Source organism: Poromitra crassiceps (genome assembly GCF_964638095.1).
Source record: "Poromitra crassiceps genome assembly, chromosome: 3".
Taxonomy (NCBI): Eukaryota; Metazoa; Chordata; class Actinopteri; order Beryciformes; family Melamphaidae; genus Poromitra; species Poromitra crassiceps.
This window is the reverse complement of record NC_139625.1, coordinates 74,993,252-75,015,751: the sequence shown is the minus strand read 5'-3', so window position 1 is coordinate 75,015,751 and position 22,500 is coordinate 74,993,252. Positions and strand designations below refer to the sequence as shown.

At 45.3% G+C, this 22,500-nt stretch overlaps 1 protein-coding gene across 2 annotated transcripts in view; it reads left to right on the top strand.

The window, feature by feature from the left end:
* agap1 (ArfGAP with GTPase domain, ankyrin repeat and PH domain 1) overlaps positions 1 to 22,500 on the top strand; it is a gene marked incomplete at its 5' end in the record, with an annotated part of 348,600 nt that overhangs the window by 177,362 nt on the left and 148,738 nt on the right. For both annotated transcript variants that reach the window (XM_083634203.1, XM_083634202.1), the window contains 2 exons: positions 9,519 to 9,577; positions 11,568 to 11,655. In XM_083634203.1, coding sequence (XP_083490329.1) covers positions 9,519 to 9,577; positions 11,568 to 11,655 — 147 coding nt within the window. The remainder of the gene's footprint in view (positions 1 to 9,518; positions 9,578 to 11,567; positions 11,656 to 22,500) is intronic.

Below are 22,500 nucleotides of genomic sequence, written 5' to 3'. Positions count from 1 at the left end.
CACCCAACCTGAAAACGGTCTGGCCAATCACAGCCGTTTACCCGTTATGGGATGGGTTTGATTGATACGATGACTGACAGAGCAGAGGAGCGCCCGTAGCGCCGTTGAGGCGTTTTCGTAAACAACCAAGATTCAATCTGATTGGTTGTAGGTCTATCCAATTGTGTCCAGATGCATTTTGGTCTGCGCACATTGATAACGCCCCCTGGAAATCAAAGTTGAACTCAGTGTTTCCAGAATCATTTGCATTTACTTGCAAATTGCTCTGGCGATGCCAGGCTAGTTGGCAGGTACATTGCTGTGTCACATCGCCCTGCTGCATCAACCTACGTAGTAATCATTAAAAAAAAGTTAATAAAAGTAATAATAATCTCTCTTCTTTTGTAAATAAATGTTGGTTTGGCTCTCTGTATCACTGATTTCTTAAACACAACAGGACCTTACATTTTAAAGGGTAGTGAAGAACTGGGTAGTTATCATGAGCAGCAACAGCCACCGTGGCTGAACAGACAAAGGAATCATTGATACCTTCCAAAATATGTTCATCTATCAGCCACAATTCATCTCAGAATCCAGCAGCCACTTTAAGCATCTTACTATCTTGCCCGCCAGGGTTTTAGACCAGAATAGCGCCTCCTGCTGCCAAACTGGCTGCTAAGTCCAGCTGAGCAGCTAAAAATAGCCCAGCGTTGGTCTGGGGTGTGTTGGTCCGGACGGGGCACCAGGGCTCTGCCAGTGGGTCTTACTGGGACCAGCATAGGGGAACTGGAGGGCCTCTGAAAACAGGAAGCAGCTGGGTCAACATCCTGCCCAGCGGAGAGGGCGGGGCCAAGGCAGACAGGCAGACATTTGTAAACCCCCAACAATACAAAAACCCCTCTGTCTGTGTGTGCCAGCCGGCCAAGAGGGACGCTTCACTCTGGATTCTTTCCAGTCAGCTACCCCCTTCACCACACACACACATGCACGCACGCACGCACACACACACACACACACACACACACACACACACACACATACACATGCACACTCTTGTCTTCACTTTTTTATGATTGTTTAATGTTTCTTTGTTCATTGTATTTTATACCTCTAAAACGGCATACAAATAGTTAGGACATGTAACTGGTTCGTTAAACTCGCATTCCAGGAATATTGTATTTACCGCACTGCTCCTAAGTTAACGTAAGTGGCTCACGCTATAGCCTGTTTGTCCCAGAACCCACTGACTTAGCGCCCGCACACACTCGATTTGGGGGCGGAACACGCCAGGACTGGCCAACGCCAACACCAGTGCTACGCTGGCCCGCCTCTCAACCGTCTTTCACCTCAGACAGGCAGTATTATTTTCAGTCTGATACGTTACCGTCCTAACCTGACGCTGTCAGATGAAACCAACAGCTTGTTTGTTGATCTCTTCTTCCAACCATTCATGAACAGTAAGTCCATCAAATAAATTAAAATTAACAAAAGAACAATCCATTTTGCATCAACACTGTAAGCTAGATGCTGGTTTCTGCACAGGTGTTTGTAACAGTTAACTAATGTGATGAGCATATCGGCTGGCTGACTCAACAGGGACTATTTATTGTCTCGGACTAACACACTCTGCAAAAACTTTGTTATTTTGAGAGCAAATGGCCCCAAAATATGAGCACCTTTTGTTTATAGCTTGTATTTAGTTGGTAACTGTTGTATAATCACAATATTACACTCAAGGGTGTACTTTACTTCAGTGATGCGTATGGACCTTGGCTGAAGTCTTGGTCCTGCCGCATCACCGTCGTGCCAATAACCACAGTAAAGTACACCCTCTCGTGTCATATTGCTTAAGTAGTAGCAATGGAAGTAATAGTCATATAAATACTAATAGTAGATGTATATTAGTATTAGGGGTGGTACTAGTACCAATACTAGTAGCAGTAGTCGTTCCAACTATGCTACAGAAAGTAACACTAATTGTCGTAGGAGTAGTAACAGAGGTGGTTCCAATAGCTGAAGTAGAACTAGTAGTATTACCATTGACAGTAAATATTACTAATGGTTGTAGTACTTTTGTACATAATGTGCTCTTTAAAGATACATTCCACTCAAAACTGGTAAGGCGATTCAGAGCCACTTACACCTTCAGGCATAATTCCACTCCTTTTGTATTTGATGACAAAGTCACACACAGTCAGTCAGACAGGGTCAGTGGGTCAGACAGGGTCAAAACAATCCAGGCAGTGAAGTGTGATGACACCACACCTAATAGACAGAGGCCAAGTACATTAACTCATTCACCGCCAATGACGTCTTTGACGTGTTATCAGAAATAGCCCTCCCCGCCAATGACGTGTTTGACGTGTTTTTGTTTTTATTACTGCAGGGCGTAGTTTAAACACTTCCCCAGCCTGTCACATGGTATCAGGTCCCTATCATCTAAGACAACACGTGAACAAACACATACCGCAGCTGTTGTTTTGAAATTGAGCAGGAGGAAAAGCAGAAAACTGGTAACGCTTCCTTGTGCAGACAGGAGAAACGCCATTGAAACGCGCCTCGGCGCGCTGCACGAGCTGGAGTCGCCTTCCTCTGTGCCAGCCGGGAGAAAGTAATCAAGAGATGTGTTTGATCATCGGAGGAATGAGGAAATGATCGATCAGTTTGCGAGGGCGGTGAGGACGTGTTGAATAGCCGAGGGGAAAACGGGAACGATCAGATAGCAGGGGATATGACAGGGAGACATGGACGAGGAAGGGTGCAAAATAAACACACAACAGCAAGGCACAAGGCAGAAGCGGGAGTCAGAGCAGCCCGCTGTCCTTTCTCAAGAGCTATTCAGTTGGTTCATGTAATCGCTGGGCTGCGTGCCCTCCAGTGTTGCTCCTGGCCAATCCCAGCGCCACAGGGCGTGGTTATTGCTTATCATATGTGGGGTTAGAAATCTAAAAGGGGGATCGTGTGTGTGTGTGTGTGTGTGTGTGTCTGTCTGTCTGTCTGTCTGTCTGTCTGTCTGTCGGTGTGTCTGTCTGTCTGTCTGTCTGTCTGTCTGTCTGTCTGTCTGCACACTCACTCACACCGAGTAAACTGTATTGTTGAATGTAAAAAAAAAGCACTTCATGTGTATATATATATATATATATTTATTTTTTTTGTCATTTGTGTCCTAACGAATAATATTTACATGTCTGATGTCAATACAGTTCAAAATAAAAGAATTGAGAGCGAGTTCTGCATGAGATTGTGTGCATAAATACATAAATGCCATTTTCTGCAATTTCTTTTCTCAGAGAGACATTTTGGGGGAAAACAGGGTGTATATAAATGGCTATAAGTAGAATACAGAACATGCTAAAAGCTCACTTTTTTTTCCCTGGTGAACCCAGAGACGTACATCTTCATTTTGAGGTATTGCAAATCACTCTGGTGCTAATAGATAATTTACTGTGGGTCTTGAAAGATGACCAACAATTATGAAAATCTTTGGCCTGTGCTAAATATTGGCAGTCCTAAACTGGCGGTGAATGAGTTAAGAGCCCTTTCACACCTGCCTCGTTTGGTTCGGTTGAATCGCACTGTGTTTTCCCCCTTGGTGCGGTTCATTTGAGCAGGTGTGAAAGCAGCAATCAAACTCTGGTGCTCACCAAAAGCACACCAAAAAAGTAGACCCAGACCGGCTGAAAGAGGTGGTCTCGGTGCGGTTCCAAACTCTAGTACGGCTCGCTTGTAAGTAAGTACGGTAAGTAATACTTTATTTATATAACACTTTTCAAATCCATGGATCACAAAGTGCTTTACATACAGGAAATAAAAACAGATTTATAGCAAGTTCGTTCAAAATTTAGCCAACAGGTACACAAAAAGCAGGCTAAAAACGTCAACAGGCACAAACTGCAACAGGTACATAACACAACAATAGCATGTGAAGGAACAGCACATAAAACAAAACAAAAAAATTAAAACCCAATCAGGCAACAAAATAAAAATAAAAAGAAGCGAGTGGGATAAATTTAATAAAAAGCTTGTTTAAATAAATAGGTTTTAAGAAGCGATTTAAAAGTGGACACTGAGTCTGCCAATCTCATACCTAGGGGGAGGCGATTCCACAGTGTATGGACGTGGTGGTGTGAACGTGATCCGAACTCGATCCGAACAAAATGCAGGAAACCTCACTCATTTGTGGATTAAACAAGCTCCCGTTGTGAGCTGCATTGGGCTATTTATTATTATTGTATTCTTTTCAGGCGGTAAACGGTCATACAGTATGCATCGCCATTATAGTAGCCTACTGTAGGGTTTTGTTTGAAATGAAGAAATGAAGTAGGCCACAACATTGCCCAACACACACACATAATTTCAGCTGTAAAAAAATAAGTCTGTGAATTAATATTTTCCATCACGGGAGACGATCAGAATCTGTGAAAACACCCTAAGAGCAAATCTAGGCTGCTGTAGTAGCATAATACTCATATAGGTAAAGAGTCAGATAGTATGCGCCTTCATGTGTACAGCATCTTTCATTACACAGATGCACAGCAACAGTTACCGTACATGGGATTTCTGGAAGTTGATGTCATGCAAAGAAATGTCCCAGACAGGTAAACTGTGGAAGTTTGATACATTCTATGGGGAAATAAGATCATTTCAGGCAGTTTTATGAATAGGTAATTTTACAGGAACATAACATTGTATTCTCCAGCTTCCAGCTTTCACACCTTTGCTGCATTAGAATGCTGTTTTTTTTCTGTCCAACTGGAGTGGAAACCAGCATTCACACATACTGTAATGTCTGCAGTCCTGAGCTCTTTAAACATCATATGCATTTCTACATTTGAAAATATATAGATTATTTTTTTCTGATTTCCCTCCCCCCATTTTCTCCCCAATTGTACTTGGCCAATTTCCCCCTCCTACCCCGGTCGCTGCTCCACCCCCTCTGCCGATCTGGGGAGAGCCATAGACTAGCACCATGTTTCCTCCGACAAATACGCAGTTGCCAGCCGCTACTTCTCACCTGACAGCGGGGAGCTTCACTGGCAGGAGGATCACGCTATTCCCACCAGTTCCCTTCCTCCCCGAACAGGCGCCCCAACCGACTAGAGGATGCTCTAGTGCAGCGACACATGCCCAAAATTCCGCATACACAGCCAATTGTGCCTGTATGGACGCCCGACCAAGCCGGAGGTAACACGGGGGTGCAAACCTACGACTCTCATGTTGGTAGGCAGGGAATCTACCACTACACTACCGGGACGCCCTACATCTGAGACCATCTTTTTTTAAATTCGTCATAGAAAGGTCCTGGGTTATTTATATCAGGGCCACACCATACTTTCTTTAACCAGTCCTCATTATTGACCTATGGCTTTTAGCACACCAGGGTTGCAATGGGGAAAAATGAAATAAAATCAAGTACTTGAAAGTGCTTGGATTTTAATATATATTTATTATATATTTATTAACACTTTACCATTGACGTGATATCACGTCAATCCGTGTTTTCACCGTCATGTGATAGATGGCGCTCTTGGCCACCTTATGAAGCGCTACTTCACTGCTAAGTAATGGTTATTGTCCGACAAAACCAGCAAGTGGAGAAAAGCAACCCATAAAACCATAAAACAGCTCCAGCCTGGTGCCTCAAAGCGCTGCAATGAGCTTTTTCCCCCGGGCTCCACGCGCTGTCAGACAGACCTCTCTGTGAGGTCATCTTTTCTCTGCGTGCAGTGGAGGGTCCATAGAGAGGCGTGTGTTCAGGCTGACACAGATTGCGTCTGATGAATTAGTAAAACAAATGAGCCCACTGGCCTACTTAACACCCGGCCACGCACCCCGAGGTGTCGCCCGGCCACGCCCCCCGAGGTGTCGCCCGGCCACGCCCCCCGTGGTGTCGCCCGGCCACGCCCCCCGAGGTGTCACCCGGCCACGCCCCCCGTGGTGTCGCCCGGCCATGCAGCACCCAGAGGTGTCTCCCGGCCACGCCCCCCGTGGTGTCGCCCGGCCATGCAGCACCCAGAGGTGTCTCCCGGCCACGCCCCCCGAGGTGTCACCCGGCCACGCCCCCCGAGGTGTCACCCGGCCACGCCCCCCGTGGTGTCGCCCGGCCATGCAGCACCCAGAGGTGTCACCCGGCCACGCCCCCCGTGGTGTCGCCCGGCCACGCCCCCCGAGGTGTCACCCGGCCACGCCCCCCGAGGTGTCACCCGGCCACGCCCCCCGTGGTGTCGCCCGGCCATGCAGCACCCAGAGGTGTCACCCGGCCACGCCCCCCGTGGTGTCGCCCGGCCACGCCCCCCGTGGTGTCGCCCGGCCACGCCCCCCCTGGTGTCGCCCGGCCACGCCCCCCGTGGTGTCGCCCGGCCACGCCCCCCGTGGTGTCGCCCGGCCACGCACCCCGGGGTGTCGCCCGGCCACTACAGGCTCAATGTGTGTGGGTTACTGCTTTATGGCTGACGGTCACGGTAGGGTTAGACTATTATGCGTTTTTGATGGTCAATACTGAGACTTTAGTATTGAAGCTACCATTTTGTACCAATGTTGAGTGTCTTATATTTGACCTTTTCTATGCCCATAAATGATTGATTATATTATTTTAGTGTCAGCGGCTCTTCAAGGCAGGAGAAGGTACTTCGCCTATAGCGATTCATTAGGGAAACTGTGAAACATGATTTAATTCAATAAGAAATCAAATGTGCAAAGAAAATCCAATTTGTAAGAAGAAAAAAATATATTGCACATTTGGAATATTCAACATGTTCAATCTTTTCAAATACAGTGTCCATTCTCAGTTAAATGAAAGATTTTCAATATTGCCAATATGCTGATATTCTATGATTGATAGTGGAAACAAAAACACAGCCCTAGAGAGGGGGAGAGGGAGAGATGGAGGGAGAGAGGGAGAGGGAAAGAGAGCGAGGGAGAGATGGAGAGAGAGAGGGAGAGGGAAAGAGAGAGGGAGATGGAGAGAGCGTGAGAGAAAGGGGAGAGAGGGAAAGAGAGAGTGGGAGAGAGGGGGAGAGGGAAAGAGAGAGGGGGAGATGGAGAGAGCGTGAGAGAAAGGGGAGAGAGGGAGAGATGGAGAGAGAGTGGGAGAAAGGGAGAGAGAGGGGGAGATGGCAGGAGAGAGAGGGAGAGATGGAGAGAGAGTGGGAGAAAGGGAGAGAGAGGGGGAGAGGGAAGGAGAGAGAGGGGGAGATGGAGAGAGAGAGTGGGAAAAAGGGAGAGAGAGAGGGGGAGAGGGAAAGAGAGAGAGGGAGATGGAGAGAGAGTGGGAGAAAGGGGAGAGAGGGCGAGAGGGAAAGAGAGAGAGGGAGATGGAGAGAGTATTGAGTGAAGGGTGCAGGCTGTATTAGGATAGAGGTCTTTGGAAGGATAGAAGCGCCCTGATAACACTGACACTATCACACTGTAACAACACACACACGCACGCAAACACACACACACACACGCACGCAAACACACACAAACACACACACATACACACACACACACACACACACACACACACACCATGAATAGTTGAATATGAACAAAAAGCAGACAGTCGCATTTTGTGTGTGTGTGTGTGTGTGGGAGGGAGGAATAGCCTATCAGCTCCTGCCACCACCCCCCTCCTCATTTCCCATGACCTGCTAGCCTCACTGCTTCTGCACTAACCACACACACACACACACACACACACACACACACACACACACACACACACACACACACACACACACACACACACACACACACTCTCTCTCACACACTCAGACACACACACTCTCACTCACACACACACACACGCACACACACACATACACACACACACACACACACACACTAAAGTAGATGGCTAGTGTTTTAGCGACTGGTTTATTAGTGGGGTGTTAGCAGATGTTAATAGACCATAGACTTCACAGGATACTTTGGCACAAAACACAATGTTCTGTTCAATTCACAACCATGAAAAGTCTAAATTGCAGTTGAAGCAAGTTGGTTGGTTTTGAACCTCTGATTGGTCGGGCTGGTCAGAAGCTGTTTAGCCCCGCCTCCCCACAGACCGGCCTCCTGCCAGCAGCCCGTTGAGCCTCAATGGATCCCCTGATGGGGGCCAGTCACACTGCAGCTGCTGCCCTATGAAACGTTAAGCAGTGTGACCGCTTTCACTGCCACTTAGCAGCAGTGATGGGAAAGTTACTTTAACACTAATGAGTCACATGACTTCCTTACTTACCTTAAAGTAACAGTAACTGAAATTAGGAGACTAATTGAGGTTTAAAGACACCCTTATTCCTTCAGTTGGATGTTTTGAGCTTCACTGTGCAGAATGATGTCTGTGCAGAGTTTGACACTAGAAGACTGTTTTCACAATCGTGAAACTGGAAAGTTTCTCTGAGCTCACTGAAAAGGCCATTTACAACTTGACATCACTGATGACATCACAATTGCCCAAGTGACATCACTGATGACATCACAATTGCTCAAGTGACATCACTGATGACATCACAATCATGACTGACACCGCCACCCCACTTAGCCAGTTTTAACTTAAGAAAAAGACAATCTTGCGTGATACGCATGCTCGATTCCTAGGGTGGAGACTCTGGAGATGATGTGCAGTTATGAAAATCTACATCACAGTTGCTCGAGTGACATCACTGATGACATCACAATTGCTCAAGTCACATCACTGTCCATTTTCCGAAGCCACATATCTTCTGAAAATTCCGACACTAAAATGGCTTTTTTCAGACAGGCAGATCAGGAGAAAATTTACTAACTTTGTTCAAGACCTGTCTCTGTCTCAGAAACACACTCTCGTGAGATTTGGCAACAGGAACTCATGTTAGCAGAGAGCGATTAGCTAAAGCTACATGTGAAGTTTGTTGATGTAGTAGCTAAATCTGGAAAAAAGAATTGTTTTAATTGAATATTTATATAATATATACCGTATGAATAATATATGAATAGTTACAACTATATTGAGCTAACAAGGGGCAGCTTTGTGTTTGGTTTGTGTGTGGTTTGTGTGGAGTTTGGGAACTCACAATCTGTAGTTCAAGTTAGCTTGCTAGGTCAGCACTAACCCCGCATCACCAGGCTCTCTCTCTCACAACACTTCACAGCACCATTTCTTACATCTGGCGGTGACATATCTCTATAATGAAGCATCTCTGGTATAGTGTCTCTCTGTGTGTCCTGTTATCTTGTTCAGTCTGCCATGAACCACTCAACTACTGGCCCGCCATGCTGTCAATCAACTGTCAGCTCTAATGAGGCTCCTCCCCCATCCTCTCTTCTCTCTCATGCCTGACATCCTTACTCTTCCTCTCGTTTAACCCTCCCTCTCTCTCCATCTCCATCTCCTTCTCTTCCCTTCTCGACATGAGACCACTGAGTAGGAACAGATTGGGTCCCTTGTTGCCGGGACAACTGAAGGGGTGTGTGTGTGTGTGTGTGTGTGTGTGTGTGCGTGTGTGCGTCTGTGTGTCTGTGTGTGTGTGTGTGTGTGTGGTACAGTTGATTGACGCGTGTGTTTCTTGTCTCTGTTCCAGATGCCTTTGTGAACAGCCAGGAGTGGACGCTGAGCCGATCGGTACCAGAACTAAAAGTGGTGAGTTCCCCAGGATAACACACGTCACACACACACACACACACACACACACACACACACACACACACACACACACACACACACACACACACTAAGAGATCTGGGTATTGGGTACCACTAATAAGCCTGGGTATTGTAAAAAAACAACAACAAAAAAACGATACCAGTACTGTTAAAGTGATACTGCCAACTCCGTCACAGCCACCGCGCTCGACTTCACCACCACAGCCTGTATGGGTTGTAGCTGCTGCGGTAGTTGGCCAATCACACGTCACATTAAAAGTGAAGAACACTTGCGGTGATTGGCTGCGAGCAAAAACATACACTCTTGTTTTTCTAGATCTGTGTCCAAAAAGGATGGATTGTAGGTATCGTTTGACTGGAGGAGTTTTGATGCTACTTGGTACTGGCTTATTTTGGTGGATACCTTCATAACTGTAGCAGCAGTTCCCAACCTTCTTTGACTCAAGGCTCAATGTTGGCGGCCCACATCTGACTGTAAACCGTACGGAGGCCAAATAATGCCTTCTCTGAGTACTTCCTATCTTACTGATAAAAGGAGCTGTCCATCAGCACCTGTCTGCAATAGGCTGATTAACGAATAATTGATTACAAATTAAATAACAATATCATTCAATAATGGGGAAATGCATTCTCATACATAATAATGATTAACAAAATTATCTCACAGAGATTGGAATGTTTTGCAGATGAGTTGGGAATGGCTGCCTTAAATGTATGGAGTACCAATACCCAGCCCTACCGTACTTCCCACCACCATCACTTCACTTAAAGGAGAATTTCGTTTTTTTTACACCACGGTCCTCATTTCCAGCTTAAAATATTATGTTTTACTCACCGAAATATGTTTGGCTTCATTCGGATGCCCACGGAAGATTTTGAGCTCCGAATAGTCTCCTCAAACAGGCTATAACGAGAGCCTGCGGCGAGTGCGGGGCATGCTGCACACACTCTGTAAATGACACTTTTTCGGTCACATCGTGGTTCATTATGGTTGTAAATATAATTATTTAGCTAATAGCTAGAAGCTAAGCTAACAACAACAAAAGAGTAGGCTCCGATCTGCCCCGGATGCAGTTACAGTGCTCATCTTCTTCTTCTGTGGTTTCTCTCAAGAAGTGTGGTAAGAAGAGAAACCACAGAAGAAGATGAACACTGTAACCCCATCCGGGGCAGATCAACGTTGACTGTTGTGTTGGTGTTAGCTTAGCTTCTAGCTATTAGCTAAATAATTATATTTACAACCATAATGAACCGCGATGTGACCGAAAAAGTGTCATTTACAGAGTGTGTGCAGCATGCCCCGCACTCGCCGCAGGCTCTCGTTATAGCCTGTTTGAGGAGACTACTCGGAGCTCAAAATCTTCCGTGGGCATCCGAATGAAGCCAAACTATTTCGGTGAGTAAAACATAATATTTTAAGCTGGAAATGAGGACCGTGGTGTAAAAAACCGAAATTCTCCTTTAAAGGAACACTCTGCCGATTTTCAACCAGCTTTGTTTCATTACAAAATCAGTAGTATATCAGAAAACTGTGAACGGTTTTGCAGACATTCATTTGGTTTGCCAGTTATTGAGAGTTAACTGATGTAATTTGTCCATGAATGTCATCACTGGTCCACAACTGAACTCAAATCTACTCTCAATAACTGTCAAACTAAATAAATGTCTGCAAAACGGTTTACAGTTTTCAGATATACTACTGATTTTGTAATGTTACATGTGTTCAGAATGCAGAATAAACACAGAGGCAAGCAAAACCCTAATGAGGGTTTCCAAATTCCAATCATGGAAGTTGGAAACCCTCATTAGTGTTTTGCTTGCCCCTGTGTTTACCCTGCCTTTTCGACACAAAATGGCCCCCGTGAGAAGGGTCTATTCTAGCAACCAATCAAACCACTTGTTAACTTGATGCTGACCAATCCCTCCATCCACTTCCCCCACATGCCACACCCTACCCAAACCACAGGGCATTGTGGGTAACCTGGCCAGTGGCAAGTCGGCGCTGGTCCACAGGTATCTGACAGGAACCTACGTCCAGGAAGAGTCTCCTGAAGGTAAGAACATTACTCTGTATGTCTCTCTCTCTCGCCTCTCTCTCTCTCTCTTCCTCTCTTCCTCAAGATCTGGCTGGGTCAACGCAGTCGCTCCGTCCGCCGCCAATTTCACAACGTCCCACGTTCTTGTGCCAAAACTGGTCCAGCGTCACCCTACAACCCATCCAAGATTACATCCACTAAATGAAAAAAAGATTCAATCATCTTGAAAATAATAAAAAATAAACAAATGATCCAGCAGACCAGAAATGATGCAAAGAAGAGATGAGATCACTGCAGTGTATTTGCAGAGAGAAAAACACATAACATAGCATTTTTGATTGTTTTCAGACTTGAATAGAAAGTTATGTGATGGATGACTTTTCACGGCTGTAAAGGGCTTGAAACCTCTTGAAACAGCGTTGTATATTTTTAAACATCCATGGTGTCTCAAAGTTATTATTGCAGATACGTGTCTTTTTTTTTCAACAACAGTGTAATGCCCTTAGAAAAACCTAAAATGGAGTGCCGCAGGAATGAGTGCGGAAGACCTCCGCTAGCACCTCCTGCTACGTGTAAAAGGCAATGGGATTTTTGTATGGGGATTTAGGTTAAATGATTTTTGTATGGGGATTTAGGTTAAATGATTTTTGTATGGGGATTTAGGTTAAATGATTTTTGTATGGGGATTTAGGTTAAATGATTTTTGTATGGGGATTTAGGTTAAATGATTTTTGTATGGGGATTTAGGTTAAATGATTTTTGTATGGGGATTTAGGTTAAATGATTTTTGTATGGGGATTTAGGTTAAATGATTTTTGTATGGGGATTTAGGTTAAATGATTTTTGTATGGGGATTTAGGTTAAATGCATGAAATAAGGTCTGTGGTGAACACAAGTTTATGAAACAGTGAAGTTTGTGTTCACAAATGAGGACCACTTTTATGACTTTTGAAGCGTTTTCTGAAAATTGCGTAAAAAAACCACCTGCCTCGCTCAACCCTATGTCGTCATTAAAGTCCCCCTCCAGTGTAGTTTGTCATTTTTAAGATATTTAATGTCTTGCTGGTTTTTTTTTAAAGATTAAACTGGACGGACAAACCCCATCTTTATTTGTCACAAAAACACACGTGCACGGTGGCCAGTACACACACACACACACACACACACACACACACACACACACAAACACAAACACACACATGCCGCGATAATAACGTTTAACCAGTTCGAGTCAGGCTCTTTCCATAAAGCCCACCAGCTTTTACATGTTGGCTAGTCGTTGATATGAGGACAATATTGCGACTCTAAAACTCTAAAACTTTTTTTTCTGGAAATGTGGGCAACTGTCATGGCGGCGACTGTTTCCGGTATTTCCACTGTGGACCAGACAACGAGTTGAACAAAGAGAGAACAGACACACAGACAACAGCACTGCAAGTCTATGTGCTGCACTGGAAGAATGGGTGGAACAAGGTATTCGCTTCAGTTCTTACAAATTTAAGTTCTTTGGCGCAAATATTGACGTGCGTTGATACAGCACACTCACATGTACGTCTTACTAGAACATCAACGCTTGTACATCTATGAAGAACTGACTGGAGGCAGGCGGGCTTTAAGTCTCTCTCATGTGCCTCTAAATATTTTAATGCTCTCTCCTTGGCGAGAGAAAAAAGATGACGAGTCGTGGCACACCAGAGATATAGGTCTTCCTATAGCAGCACTCCTCACACGCCCCGCGGACACGAGCATATTCCTCATCCAATATTAACGCACTCAACATCCTCCCCCGCCAAACGCCTCCACACGGCATACCCCATCATCTCCAGGCAAAGAGCCACTTCTACTAAAGCCTGTGTTTCCCTTCATACTTCAACACTCAGGCTCTGGCTCTCACGAGGGGCCACGGAGGAGCTTTCTCATGGATATTGCAGATAGTTCCTCCCACACTTCAGGAGATAGAAGACTATATAAGGCTGCTGCTAGAGAGGGGGAACTATCTCTACTGGGTGGGCTTAAGGGGATAATACGTCCCAAAGAGATGGGACATTTTTGACTAATGGCGTAAGTTTATCTCGGCCTCTTAGCAGGTGGTTTTTGTCTCTGGAAGATGTGCTGTATTCAAACCAGGCGGTAAGCTTGGACAGATGAAGCCTATGCGGAAGTGATACAATCTGTAGTTCCTCGAATGGCCACTTGAGGCTGGCTGCAAAAGGGAGCCGTTCCCCGTTCACCCCCATGTTAAATTGCCCGACTTTACAACAGGATTGTTGTATTTACAGCCTGGTTCTTTTCTTCCTCTTTTTATTGAGCTAATTTCACCTTTCATGACAACTGAGTACTGGGAGTGAATTTCTATATAACTCACCCGTTTAGTGTCAAATAGACGATAGAAAATACTATGTTGGCCCTGATTGACAGGTCACCTGTCCAGTGATCGTGGAGCTTGTCGATCACGGACCAATAGCAGGCGGAGCTGCGGCTCTGGGAAACCCCTGGTCTCGTGCAAGCTGCCATGGATGTATTAAAAGAACTGGATAGGGGACGTGCCACGCCCACCCATGCATTCGGACGGAGGTTGCTCACTGGCGCATGAAGCCATCATGGGGGCTTTTTCTTCCTGGTTTTACTTCCTTCCTGACCATGCGGCCCAAGGCGAAGTGCGCATGTGTGCCATGACGTGTTCCATGACGTCTCCCACCCCTCCCACCCATGGATTGTATTACAAGAAGAAAATACCCCCGTATACGGCTCTTAGTGGCTTCTGAAGAAAGAATGCCCCATACAAAATTTGTTGATAATTAAAAGAGTCGTTTTATACTTTGAGTGACACCCGGAAAAAATTCCCCTGGGTTTAACAGCTGCCGGGGTCCCCATGCAAGTGGATGGGAATTTTCCTTTCTGGCCTGCATGGCGTCACGTGACTTGCAATACAGAGCTTCGCCACCATGTTCAAATGGCTTCACAGCCCAGCGCTATTCCTGGGGACTTGCGAGCTGCGCAAGAATCCCAAGATGGCGACGGCCACACTTGTGTACTCTAGGCTTCAAAACGGGAGGCCGAAAACCAATGGGTGACATCATGGTGACTCTGTCCATATTTTTCACACAGTCTATGATTCAAACGGCCATGTCAGCTGCTCAACCAAACCCAGCAAGTTGAGAGTTAGTTGACATGATGATCAGGCAGTCACCCTCCTCATAGAGCAGAACAGATGCCTGCTGTCACTCCTGCCTGTGCTCTGATAGCGCACGTCAGTCGATGCCCTTTCTCAGCCTGGGACACAAAAGAGAAATGTAATCCCTCTCTGTGGAACGCAGGCTTAGTAACCCTGTTTGACCTCTTTGTACTGTAGGTGCTAAGCCTGAACACCTTCAAACAGCTTCTTTTGGGCTTGAAACGTGGGGACCCACCGGAATCAGCCCGCAACCAGTTTGAGGAGCCTCAGATGATGGATCTAGACAGCTGGCGACTGCACATGTATTGGAGGAAGCATGTGCTAGTCTACTGCTCTCCCCAGATCAGCAGAGGGGGTGGAGCAACGAGCAGGACACCAGGGAGATTTGGCCAAATACAAGTGGACAGAAAATAAAAAAAAGTCCTGAATGTCGGTGGTGACTGGGAATCCCCAGGGCAACTAATGTCTGGGGCTGAGTATTGCTGACATCCTGTGGAGGCGCGCGTCCTGAAAAGTAAAGTGAACTATCCCTTTAAGCAGCATTGTTTGCAGTGAGAATGCCCTCCGTACTGAAGAGTAAAGTGAACTATCCCTTTAAGCAGCATTGTTTGCCCTTCGTAGCTGCACAGTCAGAGACTCCAGCGTCAGGACGAGGGGGTAACAGCTCCATCGCTTTAATGTCCACCGCTCCGTTTGCACCGCGCAGCCTCAATGACACCGCGGTGCTGCCAAGAGCAACACCACACGGCTTCTCTAGCGGCCTCGCATAGCGTGCCCAAGCCAACTCCAAACTACGGCTCCCCGAAATCTTTCATCTCAATACTTGGCACCGCCACCCTGCTAGGAAGTCACGATTCTGCTCCAATTACAAAAATAAATAAAACAACCCCAACTCTTTTGAAATCATTGCGTAACCGCCGAGAAGGAAAGCGGGAAGAGGAGAAAGCAGGAGCTGATGTTTTGAAATTCCCCATATCTAAAAATATCTGGCTGCCCGGATTCCCAGGGCGATTGATTGGGAGCGGAGTGTAGTTGGTGCCTTGCGAGCGGCGGGCTAACCACAGCGCCACAAAGCCACTAACCAGCACTATTCTTAGGCTGCAGACTGGAGCCTTGACTGCAGACGTTCCCTCTCGCAGGCCTTAGACAAGCTTCTGTGTTAATGAGACCAGTCTGCCACAGAATGCTCAACCAAAATGTGTATTCCCAAACAAAACTGTCATTCTCAGGTTGCCGTTGCATTGCCATAAGCTTGAAATTTGTCACTTCTTAAAGGATACGTTCACCCAAAAATTTAAATGTAGTCATTAGCTACTCACCGCCATGCCATGACGGAAGGACGGGGGAAGTTTTTCTAGTCCACAAAATATTTGTGGAGTTTCACAGCAAAACACCATTGCAGAATTCTCCTAAACAATTGAAGTGAAAAAAAAACAGCAGAAAAAGAAGAAAAAATGCCTCCATACTACTCACCTGGCATAATCCAAGTCTCCACAAGCCCTGAGATGCCAAGTTGAATTGAGGAGACGTCATGTACACCCTGTTTTGATCTGACATCTTCACTGTAGCAGACTACAGTAGCTACTCCCGATCTTCTGGCTCCTTCCTTCTTCCTGCAGCTACAGTGAAGATTTCAGCTAAAACACGGTGTCAATGACCTCTTTTCAAGTTCTCAAGTTGGACCCCATCCACTTCAGTTGTTTAGGACAAAGCTCCAGGGGCCGGTTGCACCAACTGGTCTTACACTGGTCTTAAGCTAAGTTGGTCGTAACTTTACGACCTAACAGCTACGCCGGTTGCACCAAGACGACTTAAGCCTTATTTTCACTAAGACCAGGCGTAACTCCTACGCCTCGTCAGGAGGAGGCGTAGCAGAGATCTCCGCGGAGACCTTTTTGACCGTCATCGTCGTAACACCGCCAGTTCGCCGTCTTTGAAAGCACGACGTTAGATTATAACTAACTAGTTGTGTGGCTTAGCCTTCCCAAATGTTGCCGTTACTTTTTTAGAATGTAATACATAGAATTGGGAACGTTACATTCAATTTCATTCAGACTCCCTGACACTAATCGCCGCCGCCATTTTCCCCCAGGGCTTCCACAGGAGGAGGGGGGTGGGAGGAGGGAGGGTGTAGTGACGCACATACAGTAGTGGGTGACGGCGCGAGGCACATGTGGGCCAATCAGAGGGCATTCCCCGACAATTCACATGAACGCGCATTGCTACGACCAGCGTAGTTAAGACCAGAGTAAGCCGTGTTGGTGCAACAGGCGTAAATCCACTCTAAAGACTGGTCTTAACTAAGACCGACGTAGGAGTTACGACCAGGCATAGTTAAGACCAGTTGGTGCAACCGGCCCCAGGTGTGTTTTGCGGTGTGAAACTCCACAAAGGTTTTGTGGACTAAAAAACTTCACCCGTCCGTCCATCGGCATCGGGGTGATTAATACTCAGTGGATTTTCATTTTTGGTTGAACTTCTCCTTTAAGGCAATGCCACCCTGCAAACTTCCTCAGCCTTGTTGGATTAATGGCATATTCTTATGCCAGGATGGAGCGCAGGGATCTTTGGGCCCCTTGTGGCTCACTCTGGTGCCTCGTTGCCTGTTTGAAAATGGCCCAAAAAATGGCCCAGTGTTTCAGCGCTCAAAGAAATGCAGCATATGGGATCCATTAAAAGAATTGAGCTCTGGCTGGGAAATCACCACCAGCCACCAGGCCAACGCTGCTAAATGATGACTGTGGCTTGTAGGTTTCTCTACCAGCCACTTATTCAGGTAACGCTGGTAATGACTGTGGCTTGTAGGTTTCTCTACCAGCCACTTATTCAGGTAACGCTGGTAAATGATGACTGTGGCTTGTAGGTTTCTCTACCAGCCACTTATTCAGGTAACGCTGGTAAATGATGACTGTGGCTTGTAGGTTTCTCTACCAGCCACTTATTCAGGTAACGCTGGTAAATGATGACTGTGGCTTGTAGGTTTCTCTACCAGCCACTTATTCAGGTAACGCTGGTAATGACTGTGGCTTGTAAGTTTCTCTACCAGCCATCTGTTCAGGTAACCAAATGTCATTTGGATATCCTAGTCTGTTGGCATGTTTTCTCAGTTACGTCTGCCTCTCACAGACAAGGACACCTGATAAATCAGATTATAACAGCTTGTTGGTTAGAATGACAAGCCGCTATGGGAGTTAATATACTGCAAAACGGAGGTGTGATCAAGTCAACTTTCCTTGAGTCCCAACTCCCACTCTCAAGTCGGTGTCAAGTCTGCAGGCACAAATCTCAATTCAAGTGCCAAGTCTAAATGTAGAACAACAAGTCAAGTCAGAAGAAATCAAGAGTCCAGTATCAATTTAATATCTTAAAGAAAACTAAATATCCAGGACTTTTCAATGCAATGTGGTTTTAATAGGATCACAACTTGGTACGAGCATCATGGGTTTGATTTCTATTCAAACATTCCATACAAAATCAATTCAGAATTTATATTCAGTCGTCTGCTGGAACAAATCTCATGACCTTTCGATCGAAGTCTTTTTACACAAACACAAGATCTCAAGTCATGATGACTTTAGAAACATTTTCAAGTCATCAAAGTCAAGTATTGAGTCATCAGAACCCAAGTCAAGGCTCAAAGTCTTCTCTTCGTGCATCAAGTCAAGTCTCAAGCAGTTATACGAGATCCGCACAAAGTAGCATGCGTAGGGAGCTTTGGGTAAAAATAGCATCCATTGTTGTCAAATCAAACCGAGCTAAGCCGTTCCATGCCACAGTTGACCCAGCCAGGAGCGTTTGAGTGTGTCTCTCTCCTCCAGTCCAGAGAGGATTCTGGTGTTAGGAAAGTGATATGAAGTGTGTTTTCTGTGCTCTGTCTCTGTTACTCTCTCTGCTCTGGCCTCTGTCTGTTTGAGTGTCTCTCTCCTCCAGTCCAGAGAGGAGTATGGTGTTAGGAAAGTGATATGAAGTGTGTTTTCTGTGCTCTGTCTCTGTTACACTCTCTGCGCTGGCCTCTGTCTGACCTGCGCATTACAACACTGTTTACACTCGTTTTTTATCCTCCTCTTTGTCAATCTTCTCTCTCTCTTTCCCTCCGCTCCATCTTGCTCTACCTCGCTCTCTCTCCCTCATTGCCTCTTTTGCCACCTTATCTTTTGCCCCTATAAACCTTTACCTTCCACTTTGTTCATTGCTCTCTTTCAATCTGTTTCTCTCTGTTGTGCTCTCTCTCTCTCTCTCTTTCTCTGCTCACTCTCTTTGTCTCTCGCCCAACATCAATTTATTCTCTCATCTTTTTTGTCTCTTTTCATCTTACCTCTTTTGCCCCATAAACATTTACCCTCTCGTCTTCTCTTATTTCTCTTCCCCCTGCTGTCTTCTCTCTCATAAATCTCTCTTTTTATCTCTTTGCCTTCTTCTCTCTCCCGCTCCTTCCCCCTCTCTCTCTGTCTCTCTGTGTCTCTCTCTCTCTCTCTCTCTCTCTCTCTCTCTCTGTCTCTCTGTGTGTCTCTCTCTCTCTCTCTCCGTCTGTCGGATGCTGGTTGTTGGTGTTGACTGCATGCATAACTTGGGGCTGAACCTTTGATCTGCTTTGTGTCTCTCTCCCCTCTCTCTCGTTCTTCCTTCTTGGCTGCTCTTGTAAACTAGCCGACGTGGATGCAGGTAACTATCCTCTCTCTATCTCTTCCTCTCCTTCTCTGGTTGTTGAACATCCATCCATCTCCTGCGCCTCCTCCATTCTGACAGCAGCATCCTGAAAGTGGCTCGGGTTCAGCATTATCTCTCTATATGCTTCCTCATGGAGTACCGCAGGGTTCAGCACTCTCTCTATATGCTTCCTCATGGAGTACCACAGGGTTCAGCATTATCTCTCTATGCTTCCTCATGGAGTACCTCAGGGTTCAGCACTCTCTCTCTATGCTTCCTCATGGAGTACCGCAGGGTTCAGCATTATCTCTCTATGCTTCCTCATGGAGTACTGCAGGGTTCAGCATTATCTCTCTATGCTTCCTCATGGAGTACCACAGGGTTCAGCACTCTCTCTCTATGCTTCCTTATGGAGTACTCCAGGGTTCAGCATTATCTCTATATGCTTCCTCATGGAGTACCACAGGGTTCAGCATTATCTCTCTATGCTTCCTCATGGAGTACCACAGGGTTCAGCATTATCTCTCTATGCTTCCTCATGGAGTACCACAGGGTTCAGCATTATCTCTCTATGCTTCCTCATGGAGTACTCCAGGGTTCAGCATTATCTCTATATGCTTCCTCATGGAGTACCACAGGGTTCAGCATTATCTCTCTATGCTTCCTCATGGAGTACCGCGGGGATGGCCTCTTTTTTTAGGCTTACCCAGAAGTCCCTGCACGACTTGGTTCATAGGGGTGAAAGGCAATGGGATTTTTTTAATGGGCATTTGGGTTAAATGCCTGAAATAACGGCTGTGGTTAACAAAAGTTTATGAAACAGCAATGTTTGTGTTCAGCAAGATAATCTTCACAAATGAGGACCACTTTTACGTTTTTTTTCAATGCGATTTTCAGAAAACGCTTTAAAAGTCATAACAGTGTTCCTTATTTGTGAAGATTATCTTGCTGAACACACATTTTGCTGTTTCATAAGCTTTTGTTAACCACAGAGCTTATTTTATACATTTAACCCAAATCCCCACACAAAAATCTCATACTTACACATACTAGCCGGAAGTGCTAACATCCTGGTCTTCTGGACTCGCTCCTGTGGTACTCTGCTGTATATGTCTTGATAATATTACAGCATTAGATTGAGGGCTGTGATCTGGTGGGACTCACAAAGGGGCACAAGGACTGTCTGGTTGTATTAGCATTAGCTAGCAGGGCACAACATTAGCACCAGCCACCAGCCCCAAATTCAGGTAAAATACAAGTGGGCTTCACTCACCAGCCCAAAAAACAATGGTCATCTATTGAGTGGCTGGTAAGGTTTGAACATTAGTTAGTGACAGTTAGTGAAGTCTTCTAGCATTTAATTTGCTCTTTAAACTCTGAGACGCTTGCCTACTGTGACCGAACCAGGCTCGTTCAGCAGAGTGCCACGTGATCAGGGCCTCGTCTAGGTAATTATGGCTTTTTTTATAGTCGGCTGAGCTGGAGAAAGTGCTGAACCCCAAGCTCTGGACGCGTTGCTGTGGTAGACTGTGTAGCGGTTAGCAAGTAGCATCTCTGTCCTTTTTCTATTCATTTATTTATTTTTACCTCCCATGTTCTCATCGTGTCTGTTGCCCCACCTGCCGAGCCGCTGTACACACACACACACACACACACACGCACACACACACACACACACACACACACACACACACACACATAACACACACACACACACACACACACACACACACACACACACACACACACTACTGACTCAGCAGCCCCAACAGAGATCTGCATTGAGCCATCTGTTTTACTGCAGCAGCAACAGGGAAGATGACTGCACTATACTGTAGTTCAATTTGGACCAATCCCACTTATTTAGTCATTTTCTCCTTTTGGAGTAAGAATTTGTTTCCTCCAATGGCTCAATTTAAATTATTTTGTTTGATATCCAGCACATTATAATGCCATCATAAAGCATTATAAAGTAATAATCATGCATAGACAGTTATAATGTTTTATAATATTACTCATAGTCTCTTATGAAGCTGTTTCATACAGTAAGTGGTCTGGTTAAGTGGTAATGAAGAAGTTTCAAAACAGATTGTAAGACTTCACTGTTAGATTGTAAGTAATTTGTTTATAACGTTATAAAACATTAGAAGTCTCTATGCATGATTATACTGTGACTACACTTAGACTTTATGATGGCATTATAATGTGTTATAAGTATGATTTGTATTACAGACACTGGCTTCATATAAAGGGTTACCAAAATGATATGTTGATGTACCGTATAAGGCGAAAACAGTGGAGTAAAATCATGTTATTAATATAATATGTATTATGGTCATGTTTATTTTATCAAGACTAATAATTATGATTAATGAATATATCAAACAAAATAAGTGGATTTTTGTTTTAGCCAATCATGCATATACAGTTCAAATGTTTTATAACATTATAAACAGATTACCTACAATCTGTTATAAAGCTTTTTCATTACTACTTAAATGAAAAAGTTTTATAACAGATTTTGAGTAATGGTATACAACTTGAAACATTATGAAACATTATAAGCTGCCTATGCATGATTATAATTATACTTATAATGCATTATGATGACATTATAGAAAGTGTTAGCATTATTTCCAACAGCAGCAGACTAACTGTAACAAAGTACTTCCTGTTTCCTAGCTGCTGCCCCATCTGAGCTCTCAAAATACACACGGATCTATGTGTGTGTGTGTGTGTGTGTGTGTGTGTGTGTGTGTGTGTGTGTTGTGGCTGGGTGCAAATTGTAATTAGCATTACGGGCGTGTGCACGGGCTTCCTCCCACAACCTCATGGCTGGGAAAGAGGAGGGAGTGCTAAAAATATGTGTGTGTGTGTGTGTGTGTGTGTGTGTGTGTGTGTGTGTGTGTGTGTGTGTGTGTGTGTGTGTGTGTGTGTGTGTGTGTGTTTGTCAGTCAGATGGGAAGTAACTACAAGTACAGTACAAATACTTCATTACTGTTCAAAGCAAAAATACATATATTTAGAGAGAGAGAGAGAGA